General features: G+C 44.4%; 1 protein-coding gene across 3 annotated transcripts in view; it reads left to right on the top strand.

Moving 5' to 3' along the window:
• The window catches only part of LOC118794359 (microtubule-associated serine/threonine-protein kinase 1-like), a 46,262-nt gene that overhangs the window by 13,125 nt on the left and 14,664 nt on the right, over positions 1–18,473 (top strand). For all 3 annotated transcript variants that reach the window (XM_036552596.1, XM_036552595.1, XM_036552599.1), the window contains 13 exons: positions 10,446–10,534; positions 10,623–10,683; positions 11,356–11,428; positions 11,980–12,131; positions 12,390–12,465; positions 12,921–13,130; positions 14,224–14,325; positions 15,112–15,244; positions 15,566–15,633; positions 15,973–16,049; positions 16,290–16,498; positions 16,753–16,891; positions 17,098–17,230. In XM_036552596.1, coding sequence (XP_036408489.1) covers positions 10,446–10,534; positions 10,623–10,683; positions 11,356–11,428; positions 11,980–12,131; positions 12,390–12,465; positions 12,921–13,130; positions 14,224–14,325; positions 15,112–15,244; positions 15,566–15,633; positions 15,973–16,049; positions 16,290–16,498; positions 16,753–16,891; positions 17,098–17,230 — 1,522 coding nt within the window. The remainder of the gene's footprint in view (positions 1–10,445; positions 10,535–10,622; positions 10,684–11,355; positions 11,429–11,979; positions 12,132–12,389; positions 12,466–12,920; positions 13,131–14,223; positions 14,326–15,111; positions 15,245–15,565; positions 15,634–15,972; positions 16,050–16,289; positions 16,499–16,752; positions 16,892–17,097; positions 17,231–18,473) is intronic.

Raw genomic sequence — 18,473 nt, 5'->3', positions numbered from 1 at the left:
ACACCTCTTTTTACTGAGGCTAAAGTGTTAATCTGTAACAGTTCCTGAATGGAATTGCCTGACATGCAGTGTATTCAGGCGTGAATGAATCAGCATCAGTGTACATGGGAGTCTGTCAATTAGAATGAAGTTATTATCAATCATTGGTAGCTTATTTCCTGCCACCCTCTGAAGATTTATGTCCATGGATCTAATTTTGTGGAGAACCACTGATGCAAAGAGAACAGGGAGCATAATTTCTAAGGTGAATTTGAAGTGTTCCAAAACGCATTAATTTTAAAGCATACATAGATCTTCATCTACCCCCTAGCAGGCAAGCAGGATCAGTTTAGCACCCAGATGAGGCTCTCTTCCGCTCACTAAACCCAGCTTTGAACTTGCCCTTTAACTGGGATGTTGAGAAAACATGTAGGGGAGTCTGTTGTATTCAATTTTTTTCAGCCTGGAGGTGTTGTGTATCAGAATAGACATTTCACATGGCAGACTAGATATAAGGTATATGAGAAGAAATACTTCACAAGTCCATCTGGATATGTCATATGTCAGAAAAATATCTGTTAAATTGGATGTGCCATTCAGTACAAAGAAAAATTAATGTCAAGTGCTTGTCATAAACGAGTAGATATATATCAATGCCATGTTGGGTACATCATATATTACAGTGGACTTATTAATGTCAAACTTAATCTCTCATATTTTAGAAATAAAACTCATCATGTCAAGCTGGATAGATGAGAAAAGGCATCGCTTTGAGAAGTGTGCACACTGACAGTTCTGTGGGTTACAGATGAAAAACATACAAGTCACTGCAGCCTGTATGATTCGAGCTGGTCACACTGGAACCAAAGCTATAAAAATTAGCCCTTGTGTTAACAAAAACTATTGTCACCTATCATTACTATCAGAGCAATTAATTTTTCACTATGAGGTCACTATTACTATGCTGTTGTTATGGTTTATAGCTATTGTCAGTGGGTCTTTGTCTGCGGTTGTTTCTAAATAGTGACTTCATGTTTGTGATGTCCTGTGAGGCTCTGGGTGGGGTGAGCAGGCTTCTTTGTCTTTGGGATCAGCTGCCGCCTGAGGGTCTCGTTTCCTGGGGCAATGATCCCCAGGGGTGAGAGCAGCGGTGTGTTTACAGTATGAGTTCCCTTGTGACACGGGGCAAGCCCGGCCTCCCATGGAGGGCAAGCTTTGGCTCGGCCTGACAGGGGCTGGAGTAATGGCCCTCTTTCTTTTCCCATCCCTTTTGTCAGGGAAGAGAAGTGACAGACTCGTTTGATGCAGGGCAGAAAATCTAACTGTGTTTGATGTGGCACTGCCATCCAATGAAATGGGAGAGAGCCTTTTACAGAGCATGTCTCTTAATAAAAGAGCTTGCTGGGGACATAAATTATGAGGTGCAATGATGCTTTGATGATAGAAAAGAAATAACTCAGAAACACTGTAAGCTGAGTCATTGGGATGTGATCATCTGTGCTTCTAAGAAAAGGTGAAGTCGTAATGATTCTCCCTTATGTGATATATAAGGGATGTGTCAAATAAGTGATTTGATCTTGAGGGGACTAAAAACCACTAAAAAGCCTTGTATGTCAGTCCAAAATTTGAAACCATTCAAGATCTACATTAAGGGGGAACCCACAGTGTCCATATAGATGGATGGCAAAACAGAGCCAACCTGCGACAGGTGCAGGAAAGAATTCAAAGGAAGCACTTTGACAAACAGTATACAGAGATTAGAGGTGTTGTGTGTGGGGAATTATGGAGGATTTGAAACCCCACTCCTTTCTCTTTTCCTTCATTCTTACCTTTTTTGCGTCCTGTCCCTCAACTTCAAGTTCAAATTCAAATGAGCTTCATTGGCAGGGTGAGTTCAGCGTATCACCAAAACTGATGAGTCATGAAAAGCGGCACAATCGGCCGCTCAATACCCGCTACACTGTCTGACTTTCTCTTTCTTTTCCTTTTCTACCATTATCTCCCTCTTTCTCCCCCCTTTGCATCTCTCTGTGTCACTCTAAAGATGATAGAATTGGTCCGTGACACCACCTACCACCACCCGCCTCTCTCTCCGCAGGCTTCCCGAAAAACCTCTTGGACTCTAATCTCTTGTCTCTCTCTCACCCCACGCTGCTGCATAGCAACAAGCTCTCACATGACAGAGGCTTGCTGCACTCCAGCCCCGCCCACCTACCCGTTGCCAGAGAGAGAACGCTCTCTGCGTCCTGTAATTTCAGCCCCAGCAAACAGTCCTGTTCTCCCTTAGCCGTGCGCAGATATGCCATCTGACCTGCTGCCTACACAGTCACAACAGTGTAGTGATTGCCTGCTGACGGGTTTAACGAATGCACTCCTGTTCGGCCGGCGTGAAAGAGGACTGACTGTGGCCTGACTGTGCAGAAAAGGCACCTTCAGTTGTTCTCAGGGAAAATAGAAACCCAGGGAAAGTATTTGTTTGGATGTGAAGTGTAGCACCATGCATTTATGAGTCCATCTTGTAGGGGACGTTGGCTTTGTTTTTGCTTGGAGCTGTAACTAAACCCTTTTCCTGGGTGTCATTTTCAGGCACGTCTTGGCTGAATCCAGAAAATATAATGATACAAGTATATTTACTGTAAATGTAACCACATTAACATAAAGTGAACTGCTGATATTGTTACGTCAGTATGGTAAAGTACATAATTAATACATGATAATCATCAGAGATCAGCCCTAGGAGCTTCTTCTGTTAAGCAGTCCTGTTGTGTGAGTTTGTGAGTCTGTGATGATGTGTGTGTGTGTGTGTGTGTGTGTGTGTGTGTGTGTGTGTGTGTGTGTGTGTGTGGGTGTGTGAAATCGCATGTGAATTGTGTGTTTCTCTGTGTGTCTGTATGTATGTTTGTGTCTGCTTCTGTATCCTTGTGTGTGTCTGTGTAGTTGTGTGTTTCTGTGTTTTTGTATGTGTAGGTGTGTGTGTTTGTGTAATTGTGTATTTCTGTGTTTTTGTGTCTGGGTGTGTGTGTCTGTGTAATTGTGTATTTCTGTGTTTTTGTGTGTGCGGGTGTGTGTGTCTATGTAATTGTGTATGTATTTACATGTGTGTCTGTACATGATCGTGTTTGTTACAGTACATATGCTCAGTGAATAAATCAGTGGCTCGTCTTGCACTCTGGGGATGTGGAGTACGGTGTGAGGCACGACCCCTCCAGGAAGGGAAAGGTCACACGCCGCCACTCACGCTGTCCCGGGTGGCTGTGGATTGGCAGACGATCAGACGGGGCTCTTCTCTGGTCCGCCGGGGTGACTCAGCACATGAAACACTAGCACAGCCAGGGTGTCTGGTTTCCCAGTCAACGCCCACTTTAGAGCAAACTGCTTCAGAGGGATAAGAGCACTGTATATAAACAGTGTCCTCCCTGCTCATTCATACCCCTGATTAAAAGCAGAAATAAAATATCCATCATGGGCACGTGTGCATAAGGTGCCTTAGTACTGTTGTCATTGCGCAGAGCAAACTCAGATTGTTCACAGATAATGAATTTGATTCCAGAAAACAATCAAAAAAGAGATCATTGGAAACTGAGTCATATTTTCCCACTTACGCATATTTAAAAGGGGTTGCTAATGTCCTGAAATTAAAAATTTCTAAAAAAAGGCTTGGTAAATATGGGATGAATTCACATATTCATATATTACATGCTCTTAAGCAGAATTGCACATGGGCTCTCGAGTGGCTCAGTTAGCAAAGCAGCCGTGTCATCTGCTGATAATGACTCAGAGCCCACAGTGGCAGAATGAATTGGTTTCCTTCTACTATGGATAGATGTGGCTCGATTGGCCAGGGCTTCCTTGTGCCCTTCCTAGGGCACCCTTTTATTTGTCAGTTGCCTGTGAATTGCTCGGATGATGTCAGCAGAGTAGCGCCCGTCTGCCAGTTGGTGTCCACTTTGCACTGTGATACACCGTGTGTGGAAAAATAGCTGTTGGCTACATGCAAGCACATTGAAGGATTTGCATACTGTGTGCACTCTGTTCTTTAGGGCCTGCCGTATTGTTACTGATGTTTGGAGAATCTGACAGGCCTGTTCAGCGATTCCAGAGTCATCAAACATTCAGTCGTAAACCGTTTTAGGTGCAAACCTTTGAGCTTTCGACATGGTGCTCTCTCTGCCATTTTACACACACACTTACCCGCAATCTCTTTACCATGCACTTCTGCACTCTTCTGCTTTCCCTCATTGAGATGGTTTTTTTAAAAAAAAACATTGACAAAGCAAAGAATCTGAATTAACCTGTTAGCTGGTGATCGTTACGTTCTCTATTGACAGTGAAGTGACGTTATGGTAAAAAAAAAACCCCTCTGAGGTCACTCACCTGGGCATTGACCTCGACAGACTGTGAGGAACTCTCCTTCCTGCATTAGTGTGGCAGAGTGTGGCTTAATCTAACCACAGTGGTCCTTTGTACTTTTCTCTGACTTAGATGTTGAGGCAGCAGATACACTTCTTTCAGCTCTTCCATAATATTGAAATACTGTCAGGTTTGTAGCGATCTGTAAAAGTATTGTAGTAAAAAATAAGAATGCAGCATTGGCTAAAATTTACTCAAAAATTAAGGACAAAGTGGATCGCCATGACAGTTAAATTGAATGTCTCCCAATCACTCTACAAGGATGAAGCACTCCGTAGGTGACTGCTCTGTAGCACTGTTAGAATGTAGGGATGCGTATTCAGTATTATTAGTCAGTATTATTAGTGTCAAACAGCACAGCTCTCTCTGGCTCCAACACAAAGGAGACTGTAAAGCAGTGGTCTGGAAAGGGCCCTTTGTGGAGTGTGGCTGCCAGGGTCTTTTGTGGAAGGGATTGGAGTTAAACAAGGACAAGTCACTTGATTTCCTCAGGGAGGCTGGGGGCACAGAAAAGGCAGGGAGACATGATTATACACAGAGACGCAAACACGCAGTCACACACAGACAAGCACACATGCATACACGCTCACATACATGTACAAACACACACACAAACACACGTACCCACTCACAGGCATGCACACACATACGTACAAACCACTCACATACACGTACAAACACACACACACACACACACACACACACACACACACACACACATACACACACACACACACACACACACACAAAAGCCAATCACATACACTTACACACACACTCACACACATACCTATTCACAGACACTACATACATATATACCTTCTCACAAGAATCTCATTCATAGATTAAAACCCCAGCAGGGTGGCTATGTATGCATTTAGCTGACAGTCATGCATGCTGGTGCATATCACTTCTCTACATTTGGGTTCAGTCCAGTTGTCCAACATTACAGGCCAGCCGTGGGCTCTGAAAGTAAATACAGGTAATGGCCCCTGGAAAAAGCTCTAATAATAAACCAATGGCTTGACACTGTAAGCAAACCATCTATAAAGTCTGGTCCGGTGCACATCACTGTTGCTTAGGCACAGCCCTAAAGGGTTGATTTCCAGGATCTCAAAACTGGATATAAACATTGAAAATATGATGGTTCAACACTTAATTTTTATTTATTCATAAATACTTTCCACAAACACTCGGCAAAGCTGCATACGCTGCAATGTTCGTGTCTCTTTCACTCCTGAACCTTAGAAATGCAGTCTTTGTCTGTGTCCCTCTGCACTGTGAGGGATAACGGATGTGAGTGTAGGTGAGTCTCATTCACACGCTGAAGTCACGTTCACGCTGTAGTATCACATTTACATTTACACTCTGAAGTCGTATTCACACACTGCCATATTGCCACATTCACGCGTCGGGAGTCGGTCGCTGGCCAAAGTCACATTCACACACAGCCGTCACCTCGGAGTCACATTTGCACACTGACGCTACGTCTGAAGTGTAGCAGCTGTGGAATAGGAGCCGGAGGTGGAGGGAGCAGGCAGACTTATTCTTTATCCATGGAAACGCTGTCACATGCAAAACACCAGAGAGCCGTCAGCCCTCTCTCTGTGCCCTGGGGGAGACACAGAGCCTCTAATCCTCAACTTTCAAAGGGCGTTTAAAAATAGACTGGTGTGAATGCATTCATGAGAGTTGGTTGTGCGCGTAGGGTTTGCAGCGGAGGGTTATCAGCTCTCATTGGACTCTCATTGTTCTGTGAATTTCAAGTATTCAATTGAGCTTAGAGGTTTGAACACTGCAGACTTGAGGCATTGAATAGTTTGAGTTCATTACGATTTCATTACAATCTAAATTGTAAAGGGAAACTTCTGAGCAATCTGAGCAATCATTTAACATTTATATATATCTGGAGCCTGATGTTGACTTTTGGTTTCCCAGCCAATAAATAATTTGACAGTGAATTCCTTAGAATGTGTTGATAGGGATGCACTGTGCATAGGCTGATGTACTGCACTGTACATTCAACCAAACACTTTCCCTGGGTTTTAACGTTCTCTCAGAACAACCCAAGATCCCTTTCTTCTTCTTTCAGTGAAACCACTGAAACAAAAGCTTGCAGGGTATTGCTTTGGAATATGATCTGTTTATGAATGTGTAATAAAGAATTAATACCTACATTATAATTACTTAACTATTATGCTATTGATGTTATCCCAGCAATAATAAATGTTAGTAAGAAAAGGGTTAAGAAAAGGTCAGGATTGTCAGGGCAGTGAAGATGTGTCAACTTGGCAACTCTCCTCTTTCCCTGAGTGTCCAATCAGTGCAGCCCATGTGAAATGATGAGGGAGGAAATAGGATACAGGGACGGAATGGAGAGAAAAAAGGAACAGAAGAATTCTTCCCTATGTAAAGCACAATTTATGAGTTTACTCATCATCAATCCACACGGGCTTTATATATATATATTCCATATATCTGTAAGTGTGTGTGTTTACAGTTTCCTCTTCCACTGTCAGAATGCTGATCCTGGCTTAGTAATTTTTTTTACTCCAACTGCATTTCCCTTCCTCTACACTAATCTTATTAAAGTCAGATTTATTGAATAATATTATGATAGGTATTTTTCTGCAGGCATGCAGGTTTTGCAAATAACCAGGTTTTTTGAAAGAGTTTTTTACTATTCTTTTGATAAAGGAGGCTTTCTTTCACGCTGGTCTTTTGTCAAGTGTAGACCTGAGGGAGCTGTTCACAGAAGAAATGCTGATGGCTGAAACTGGGACAGGTTGTGCTTTAAAAGAAGGAGATAGCACCACAAACACACACACACACATACATACACACACACATACGTACACACACATACATACAACACACATGCACATGCACACACACACACACACACACACACACACACACATACATACATACATTTATACATACATACAACACACACACAAAGCCCATCTTACAGCCAAATGCCATCCAATTGCTTCGGTTGCCTGGGTTTCCTGTGGTATCAGCACTTGGTTTAATGTATTCTTCATCTCTCGCACCTCTAGCTGGGACCTGGGTTTGACTGCCCTGGTGCATCAGCTGCAGGATGTTACCTCAGAGGCGCATGCTGAAGAGCCTCACTTACATAGGCCTGCTTCTGCCTTTGCTGAGAAATTGTGATGTTGTGTATATATAGCTGAGCCAGAACTGAAGCTGATACTACAGGAAGGAGCCATGGTCGTCAATCTCCCGGTGTTTTCTGTAGCAGATGACTGCCTTTAGCTATATTTAAGCTTGTCTTAAAGTAATAGGTTGCTTCCTGTGTGTGTGTGTGTGTGCACAGCTTGTTAAACACAAACTGCTGCTGTTACAGCCAAAAGTGAATCCCACCACTGTAAGACTGGAGCACCATAACCATCCCATATAATCACATCTCACAGTTAACCTTTGTTATCTCTTATGTAATAAGAGAGCTGAGCAGCCTCAAAGGATTATGGGAAATCAGGCCATCTTGGCAGATTCTGCACTGCTTCTCTGCTTTGCCCATTTTCTGTCCAGATAGGGCTAGGAAATTACTTTCACAGTGGTTTGCTTGCTCCAAAGGATATGTTCTTCAAACAAATCCATGTGTCGAAAGTGGAGTAATAAAAAAGCACAGTTCTTTGAGAAAACAAATCCCAGGGAAAGAGTTTGGTTGGACGTAGGAGGCATCTGCGAATGTAGCCTGTAAGCGGTCCATGATGAGTATTCTGGTCCTCTGTGACGTAAGGTCACATTGTGAAAAGGGTGTTCCAGTCAGTGGGGTTGGAGCATGGTGATGGTTCAGTTGCAGATTCCTTTCACCTCCTCAGGGATGTCTGTCCAGAGATCACACCCAGCTGATGGCCTGGCCTTACAGAGCTGATTATCGCATCTCTCTAATGGTTCTGCACGTATGCCACGAGTCAGAAATGCTCTGCAGTTATACTTTTCACCACCAGGACATGGCTTTGTAGTGATGAATGAAGATAGACATAAATACTGTCTCTAAAAGGGGTTCTTCTCACACGTTTGGTCAAGTGAGAAGCCAGTCAAGAACTCTTTTTTGCTTTGCAAATTAAAATGGCCCTACATAGACAAACATTGTTCCAAAAGTTTAACACAATAATGTATGGACACTGCGGCTAATATGTAAGTTATTTACATTTTTTTTTAATAAAAAAAATAATCATTTAATAATAATAATAAGTATCATTTTAAATAATCATTAATCCAAGGAAAGTGCTTGATGGGATACTTGCACACACCCAATAAATGCCTTGTACAAGACTTATTTATTGCTGCTTGGTATTAACTAAACACTGTCCCTGAGTTTACTTTTTCTGGAGACCAACTGCCAATGGCACTGAAATAGTACAATGATCTAACCATCATATATGACCACGTTCTGTGTTAGATACAAGGGATAGATCCATTTGGGCCCACTTGTACTTCAGATCTTCAAGGAAAGTGGAAGCCATTTTAATTGGATATGAACTGACATTACACACTTTATCTACAGAGTACATAATGCATGAGATATTCTTGACACAACACATTTTATGAATTGTCATTATGCAGGGTTATTATGAACCATTATGAATATGTAAATGCTCATATCAAACATAAAGCATCACAAGTCATTCATGGTAGGTTATGAATACTTTATTAAGAGAGATAATGCCTTGTAATCACAGGGTTTGAGGAAAGTGTACTCAGTATGTGCAGTGGTACAGGAGATAATGTCTGTGTGCGGAGTCCATGTGAAAGGGTTGTTTTGTGGTGGCCACTGTGTGAGAGAATAGGCTGTTCTGGTGCAGTAAGAGCAGTTGGTCACAAATCTCCGGGCGTGTTGGACACTCTGAGTCACAGAATCAGGACCTGAAAGCCAGCGAGACACTAATCTCATCACATCATAGTTCTTATCCCTGTTCCTCGCTGCTCTCATTATCTTGCCTGAGAGGAGGCCCGGCTGGATTGAAGGCTCAGGAAATTGGAGTTCTTTATCGCCAGGGCTTTCCTGTGGGGCCGATGTGGCTGAGGCTAACTCTCTCACACTCTCTGTCTCTCTCACACACACACACAGAAACACACGACTACACAGACACACACAGGGATACAGAAGCAGACACAAACATACATACAGACACACAGAGAAACACACAATTCACATGCAATTTCACACACACACACACACACACTCATGCACACATACGCACAAACACACTCTTAGAGAGGCTCACGCGACAGACTCATACTCTCTCTGTCAGTACTTCGGCCCCCTAGCTGTTTTTTGGTGTTTCTCCCTGTCTGTCAGTGTTGTCCATGTGCTTTTGTTTACAGTTCCCTTGTGCTCCTGCCCTGCCCCACTCTCCGCCCTGTCCCCGCCCACCTGATTTCCTGATCGCCTCCACCTGCCTGCCTGCCCACCTGCATCCCATCTCCTTGTCAGTGCAGCCCTTTATATTCCCTGCTTGTCTCTGTCTTGTTGCCAGTTCATCTCAGCGTTTCCTCTGTTATGTTCCCGCCTTGTTACTTGTGTTGCTGATCCCGTACTGACTTCTGCCTGACTTGCTACCTCGTCTCCGCCTGCCGTCCTGCCTTGGTTTCCTGATCTGCCTGCCTTCCCGGTTCTGACCCTGCCTGCACTGCCACCACGAACATTCCCTGTGATTCGAATAAAGCCGCTTGGAATCTGAATACGCCTGGTCTGCATTTGATTCCGTGCCTGTGCCCTGACACTCTCACGCAGACACACATTCTGATAGACATGCATACAAACACCCACACACGCACACAGAAACACACACACATTATCATGAACACATGCAGGCACACTACATTGCACTACACTTACATCTTTCCCTCTCTCGTTATTAACTTGAAAATTCAAAGGTTCCTAGGGCCACAGGATCAGGAACAATGATAATAGCATTGACCACTGGTGAGTGGAATGCACCGATGTGTACATTTTTGGGTAGAGGAAATTTTCACTATGATTTGTGTAATGTAAATCTTGTGGGCTTCTTTTGTGTCAACAGCTGCCGGACCAGCAACAGGAAGAGCCTCATCCTGACAAGCACCTCCCCCACACTGCCACGCCCACATTCACCCCTCCCTGGCCACATTGGTGGGTATATGGTGATGCCCTTACATTTGTTCCCTTGGTAACTATACGCTCATCTTACTTGTGTATCTGCACCTCTCTGGTTTTGTAGGGAGCAGCCCCCTGGACAGCCCTCGCACCCCAGCGCACTTCTCCTTCGCCTCCTCAAGAAGGTAACACTCTCATTGGTTGGTACAGAAAGACTCCGCCTACTCCATTCACACTGTTCATTCATTCTGCTCTGGTGGCTTACAGTGTTTACTGATTGGCTCCGAGACCAATTCATGCAAATTTCCATCCAATCCATTCCTCCAAGTAAGTAGTTAATGCCTGTACTGGCATGAAAACCAGAAGCTTGTCCTTCTCTGGTGGACACTGTGCCAGTGTGCTACTCTTTTAAACTGTATCTAGCATCTAGTGAACTTGGATGTCTACTACCTGTAATGCTGCTTGTGTCCTGAATAATCCCAGTGCTGAGATTGTTTGAAGTACTTCCTGGTTTCTTACACTGTATTAAGTATATTGGTGAATTTACACTTTGTTATGCTAATCTGAGAAAGATCATTTATGATGCTTCAGTGCTGTATAATTGATCCCTTTCACCAATCTTTGCTATATGCCATATCCAGTTATTCACAAGTGGTTCTTCATTTTCTCTTGGTGCTGTTTTGTGAAGCATCATTATGTTTATAGCCCTATTGTTTTGCAGGGTTTTTGTGTCAGCTTGATAATACAAGAATCGGGAGAACGTCTCTACTGGATGCTGCTGTTGAGGTTGTGAGTGTTCCTCCTGCCCACCGGGGGTGCTGTTTCGGGGTTAACCCTCTGTCATCTCTCCTCTGCAGGGCGGATGGGAGGCGATGGTCTCTGGCCTCACTGCCCTCTTCAGGATATGGAACCAACACTCCCAGCTCAACGGTATGCAGGGGTGAGAGGGTGATTAAGGGCAGCTTTGAAAGGTTTTGAGCGTCTGCTAAATAAATAAATGTAAATGTAAATGTAAATGTAAATGTTTACCAGTCAGAGGGGGGAGCAAAACTAGGAACAACAAAAGAAGGTCTTCTGCAATGAAGAAAAAAAAATCAACAGACAAAAAATAATGTAAAATTCAGGACAGGTAAGAAAAATAAAGGTCAACAGATTCTAGTCAAAAAACAATTGTTAGAGGGGGGTTTGAGGTTTGGAGGGTGAGGGGAGTGTTCGGGGATGCTCCTTCCACTCCCACTTATCCATGGCCTCTGTCTCTGCTTTGCCTCTGCTTTGACTATCCTACCCTAAATATGTGTCCTTCCTCCCCTGTCATGTGGTTCTCCTTCTCCTCCCTCTAACCCTTACCTTTTTCTATCCCTCTGTTGGCCACACCTTCCATTCTTCCTCTCTTCCCTGCCTGTCTGCTTCCCCTTGCCCCCCCCCCCCCCCCCCCTTTCTCTGTTGGCTCCTCCCCCACCACCCTTGAACCCCGCCCCCAGTCTTCTAGCTCCTCCCAGGAGCAGCTGCCCTTCCAGCCCACCATGGATGAGCTGCACTTCCTGTCCAAGCATTTCGGCAGCACAGAGAGCATCACCGACGACGATGGGGGGCGCCGATCCCCCTACGTCCGGCCACGCTCCCGTAGCCTCAGGTTAGTGTGGGACGAGGCTGGATGGGGCGGGGGGGGAGAGGGGGGGTACATGAGTTCAGATATCTCCCCACTGTCCTGCCTGCTCTCCTGCCCACACTGTTAAAAATTATTCTCGTGTGACAGGGCAGTGAGCGCTTGGACATTACAGCAGAACAGCAGGGGGGTTTTAGACAAGATGAAGTGAACGGGTAACTGCAGGGATGTTGGGGCTGAACAAATCATCCCTCAGGTCCTCTAATGCTCTCTCATGCCCCTCAGCCCAGGACGATCACCCTCCTGCTATGACAACGAGATCGTCATGATGAACCATGTGTACAAGGAACGCTTCCCAAAGGTCAGACTCCGGAACTGACCAAATTCTCCTGACACACACAAACATGCACACATACACCCAGTGCACAGTGACGTCTCCTTTGTTGTATCTGACTCTGTTTGTGCAGAGATTGTATGTTGGTGTATAGTGATTGTAACATTTGATTAGTTGTGTCTTTCTGTTTTATGTGATAGTTAGTTGCATAGTTCCATCCGTCTGTGTGTATAGTGACTGTAAGGTTTTATTAACTGTATCCACCTCTATCTCAAAAAGCGGTTATGACATTTGATTAGCTGTGCCTGCCATGATGCGTACAGATTGTGACATTTGAACAGTTGTGTCTGCCATCATGTGCAGGGACTGTGACGTTTGATTAGTTGTGTCTGACATCGTGAGTAGGGATTACGATATTTGATTAGTTGTGTCTGTCATTGTGTGCAGGGATTGTGACGTTTGCCTCTGCTACCTCTTCCCAGGCCACAGCGCAGATGGAGGTGCGGCTGGTGGAGTTCATCGAGCAATACTCCCCGGAGAACGTGCTCCCGCTGGCCGACGGGGTCCTCAGCTTCATCCACCACCAGATCACAGAGCTGTCCCGTGACTGCCTGACCAAAGCCCGCGAGGGGCTCATCACCTCCGTCTACTTCCTGGATCTGCAGCAGAACCTGGAGAGACTCCTGCATGATGTGAGTCTTCGCTTAGTCAGGGCTGATCCCAGACACACTGCACCTCACTGCTCCAAATTGATTGAGCTGGTCTGGGTCAGCTAGACGTCTGTTTCTGTTTTTTGTTTTTTTTTTTTTTTGAGAACTTACCTGACGTAAGTTTCATTTACATGACATCTAGTCCAAAATGTCGGTCTGACTGAGCGTTGCTGGTGTGAATTGATGTGGATATTAATGAGTCTCATTTGACTGCGTCATGTGAGGTGCTGTCATAGACCCAAAAACTGAGCTACAGCAGCTCAATGTGATGAGCATCATAGCGGTATGATTTCAACAGAGATGAAGATTAATGGTGTGAGCGCATGAGAGGAAATTATGCAGATGTGTAAGGGCAGATAATGGCTGTAAAAGAACCAAAGTGTTTTTTTTTTTATTCATGCCCTGGTTTGATTAAGCCTGTCTGATTGAGCGTGCCTGACTTGATTAAGTCTGCCTGATTGTATCTGCTTTGTCCGCATCATTTCTTACCTTCAGGGCCTCCCTTTCCAAAAGCTTCCACACATCTCTCTCTCTCTGATTCTCTTTCTTTCTATAATGGTGCTGGAGTTTTACCCCAGATTCATGTTAACATGCACCTTTCTCTCTATTTTGCAATGTATCTCTGTCTGTCTCAAATTCAAAAATGCTTTATTTGCACTCCAAATTGACCTGTGTTGCAAAAGTAGTCATCTCTCTCAGTTCCTAATATTGTATTTATTGACGCTCCATACAAAAGTTTTGGAGAAGAGTTTTCAGACAATCCCAAACCAAATCTAGATAAACCTGTTTTATCTTCAAGCACAAAAATCCTACTCACCACTTCCTGTCCATATCAGCTATTCACAGCATCTTTCCTCCACCCTGAATGTCAGTGACATTGTCCTAATGGTTGAGTACTATCCCTTCATTGGATTTCATTGGATTTCAAGCCAAAGATCAATATTCCTGATGTCAAACAGCTCAACTCTTTACTCTTCAAGAGATACATTTGCCTTGTCTGGAAATATATCTGCTGTATTGCATGACCTTGTGTCTTAGCACTCCTTCTTTCTTTCTGCCTCTCCCTCTCTGTCAGGCGTTTGAGCGATCCGAGAGCTCGGAAGTGGCCTTCGTCACAGAGCTTGTGAAAAAACTGCTCATCATCATCTCCCGTCCCGCCAGGCTCCTGGAGTGTCTGGTGAGGTGACATACAGCGTGCTCCCATGCCCTCCGTGCGTCTGGTCCACAGCGAACGTGCTTTTCTCCCACATTCCACGACAGAGTCATTATTGTCCAATATCCCAAACTAATTTGCGAGCCTATATAGAAAATTCAGAAAGTTTGAGGCCAAAGTTTTTCTTCCTTTGAAGTGAACGAATAGCAATTTGCCAGTCTGTTGGCTACGTTTGCATTTAGATTGAAGTTTCCTACCATACGGCAAACGTTAACGTTTTTTTCCCTTCATTCATTAGTCATTCCCTCTCCCCCTCAGTCAGTCTGGCAAGCGCTTGCCTTCATGACCGGTTCAGACTTTGGACGTGTCCAAGGCTGACAATGCCCCCCACTCTGAGTGAAAAAGCTGGACCTGTATCGACGTGCCATTTTTGTGACTGACAGCTGGAGTCAGGGTCATACAGAGGCGAATCATAGATACTGTATTTACTGAACAGATACTCAGCTCCGTGTGCTTTGCACTGGCAGTTGTGTCTTGCTGAAAGTTGTTATGATTTGTTGCCTCATTATGAATATTCATGACAGGACTTCAAAGACAGAACATCCATATCTAGCACAGCAACACAGACAGTACTGGATCCTCCTGTTACCAGCCAGAACCTCCTATATGGAGAGCAAAAGGAATGCTGAGCTGTTTCTTGTTATGCTTGAAGCACGCAGAGCCAAATACCTGCTTAGTGAGTATAATGTCATTGTTGTCCCTTCGCTCATGCCTGTGAGTGTGTCATGGTGAATTTGTTCCTCCCGGTAGGAGTTTAACCCAGAGGAGTTCTACCACCTTCTGGAAGAGGCGGAGGACCACGCAAAGGAAGGACACCTGATGAAGACAGACATCCCACGCTACATCATCAACCAGCTGGGTCTCACCCGACAGCCCCTGGAGGGTGAGACACTCCGCTGTCGAAATGTAGTTTATGTGTCAAAGTGGTAAAAGATTTCATCAAAAAATTTTGATTTCATTCTTAATCACAGTCAAAAATAAAGAATACCGGCTGACAATGAAGGCATTGCTGCTTAAATGTGTCCATGATTTTTTACTGCTGTGGCTAAAAACTAAAATAAATCTGTGCATCTCTGAGAGGGAGAGGTACTGTATGTATGTGTGTGTGTGTGTGTGTGTGTGTGTCAGTGTTATCACTATATACCAATTCCTCCACAGTCCAGAATGGGACCTTGATTGCCTGTCTGTGTTTGTGTCTCTCCAGAAATGGTTAATCTTGAGAGTTACGACAGTGAGGGACCCCACACCCCAGAGACAGATGATTCAGCAGAGGTGAGACCTCTCCCCCTTGCCTACCAGGGTGAGCCTGAACCCCCAAGACCAGAGTACCATAACCCTTCAGGTCTCCTCAAGATCTCTGAATCCTTTCTCTAAAACCAACCTGGCACAACTGCCAGCTAATTCACATCCATCAGCCCTGCAGGACAGGAATAGGCCACATTAAAATATTTGTCTGTTCTAACCAAAGTCCAAGTGAATCAATAGAGCAAGAGGAAGAAATGTGCACCGCTAAAAACACCTCAAAATAGCCTTGCCTTGCAATTTATTGCATGGATTTAAAACCCAGTTACCCAATCTAGGCTGTTTGCTCTTTCCTGTTTATTTCATCAGGGCAAAATGAGAGCCATAAAGACGCCTGGGGAAGGTGATTTTCAGACCATCAAGCTGATTAGCAACGGGGCATATGGGTGAGTGCAGACCTGTGGGGTTGATGCAAAAATTACACCCATCTCACCCTTCTGGGGCACACTGAATTCACACTGCAGCATGAAATGCTCGGCATGGGGCTAAAGGGATTTGAAGTCCAGAGCTTGCTCAGCATAATCCACAACCCTAAACTCTGGACTCCATCTCCCATCATGCCCTCACTGAATCACGCTGTGGCCCTCTGGCCTTCACACCACGATCTCCATATATCTCTGCGCCAGCGCGGTGTACCTGGTCCGGCACCTGGAGACCCGGCAGCGCTTCGCAATGAAGAAGATCAACAAGCAGAACCTGATCCTGAGGAACCAGATCCAGCAGGCCTTCGTGGAGCGGGACATCCTCACCTTCGCTGAGAACCCCTTTGTGGTCAGCATGTTCTGCTCCTTCGAGACGCGCCGGCACCTCTGCATGGTCATGGAGTACGTGGAGGGTAAGAGACAGCATGCGGGGGAGTCGCAAACGGTGGAACTCTCCATGGCCTCTGTGAGCACGGAACTGGATCCACTTCACCACGCAAGCTGCAAGCTGCACTGTGTAGTTAATTATATATTAGTTAGTTATATTAGTTAAGACATAAAAATAAACTGGTAGAAATATACAAAGAGATTGAAAAGAAAGATAAAGATGTCCAGATATCCTGAAGCATGTCCACAATGACTATATCCCATGTGTGTTTGTCTTTAGGTGGAGACTGTGCCACTCTGCTGAAGAACATCGGGGCGCTGCCTGTCGAGATGGCGCGCATGTACTTTGCTGAGACTGTGCTGGCCCTGGAGTACATACACAACTATGGCATCGTTCACCGTGACCTCAAGCCTGACAAGTAAGAGCTGTCTCCCCCTGCTGGCTGGAGGTATGCAGTGCAGCAAACACATACTTGACAGAGCTGCCTACTGTAAATGAGTTCAACCCTTGGCAAAAGCACTCAAATGACACAGACTATAGCTGTATAGCACATGAATGTTGCATATTAATATATGGTCATATGACTTATAAATTTGAAATGTAACATCTCTCTCCTGTCCACAGTCTGCTGATCACCTCCATGGGTCACATCAAGCTCACGGACTTCGGCTTGTCCAAGATAGGGCTGATGAGTCTGACCACAAACCTGTATGAGGGGCACATCGAGAAGGACACCCGCGAGTTCCTGGACAAACAGGTACACCTCTTCTGCTGCAGAGCTGGAACCAGGCTGGCTCATTATACCCCTTTCCCACTGTTGAGCTGGAACTAGGCTGGCCCATTATACTCCTTTTCACTAAAGAGCTGGAACCAGTCTGGCTGTCTTAGCTCAGATTTGGGGAGGTTTCCTTTAGCATTTCCAGACCCATTTCAGCCCAGCCCCCTACCATTCCTGGCGCTGGCCCACTTTCACAAAGCTGTTGCTATAGTCAGCATGGTGCACAATTACAGTACATTTCTGCTGTTTATATTGGTGCTGAAGGGAGGACTCAGAAGGAAGACAGGAGTATGTCACAACTGTGTCACAGCAAGACTGTGGTGTGGCATAGTGGGAAGGAGCAGGGCTTGTAACCAAATGGTTGTTAGTTTAATTCCCCACTGGGATACTGTTGTTGTTCCTTTGTAATATAAATATCATGTAATATAAAGGCTATATAGAGTTTAGTTTTTGTTTATTTGTTAATTATAGATGTGTTACTGATAGAATTGTCTGAAGAAGATTAATGGTCACTATACATAATGTGTTGGTGTTATTTTTAATAACACTGTCATTACATACTTAGAGCTGTTGTAATTATGGAGACTAGCTCTCAATGATGGAAATACAGAAAAACCTTGTAGCAAGGTTTCCCCTTGCAATAGTTTTTTAAAGAAGGACTATGCTGTTGTTACTTAGTGAGGCCCTTGCTTTTCAACAGCTTATTGGGAGCTGACTGCTTTGTAGCTTTGTTGTCATCCAACAAAATCATTATTAGGAAATACACAGAGATTAACCGTTATGATTAATGAGCCTCAATCCGGCATCGGTAGCGCTCCGTTTTTGGCATCCCTTGTTGGTTTTTGTGCTATTTATTAAAGTCAAAACTATTTTTGGCCAGTTTACCCCCAGCCTTGCAATGGGCATCCATGGACATAATGACTGCACAGGAAAATAAATTAGGAGCCATGTTTCATTACATAAGGGTAAACTATTTTCCACCTCAGTTATCACAGTGTCACCTAAGTTCAAGTACACAGATCCACGTATAGAAACTGATGTGGATTTGGAGTCACTGTGTCCCATTTATTACAAAAAGCTAATATCCAAACAAATCCAAAATTTTAGGAATATAATACAATTGGAGGCATTCAAAAAGCAAAAATTATTTTGTCTTCAAAAATCTGATGTAAATACTGTGTTCATCAATAAACACCATTTAAATGTTTCTTTACAGGTAACA

Source organism: Megalops cyprinoides, chromosome 19, assembly GCF_013368585.1.
Source record: "Megalops cyprinoides isolate fMegCyp1 chromosome 19, fMegCyp1.pri, whole genome shotgun sequence".
Lineage (NCBI taxonomy): Eukaryota > Metazoa > Chordata > Actinopteri > Elopiformes > Megalopidae > Megalops > Megalops cyprinoides.
Note: the sequence above shows the minus strand (reverse complement) of the source record. Positions and strands in the feature narration are given on the sequence as shown.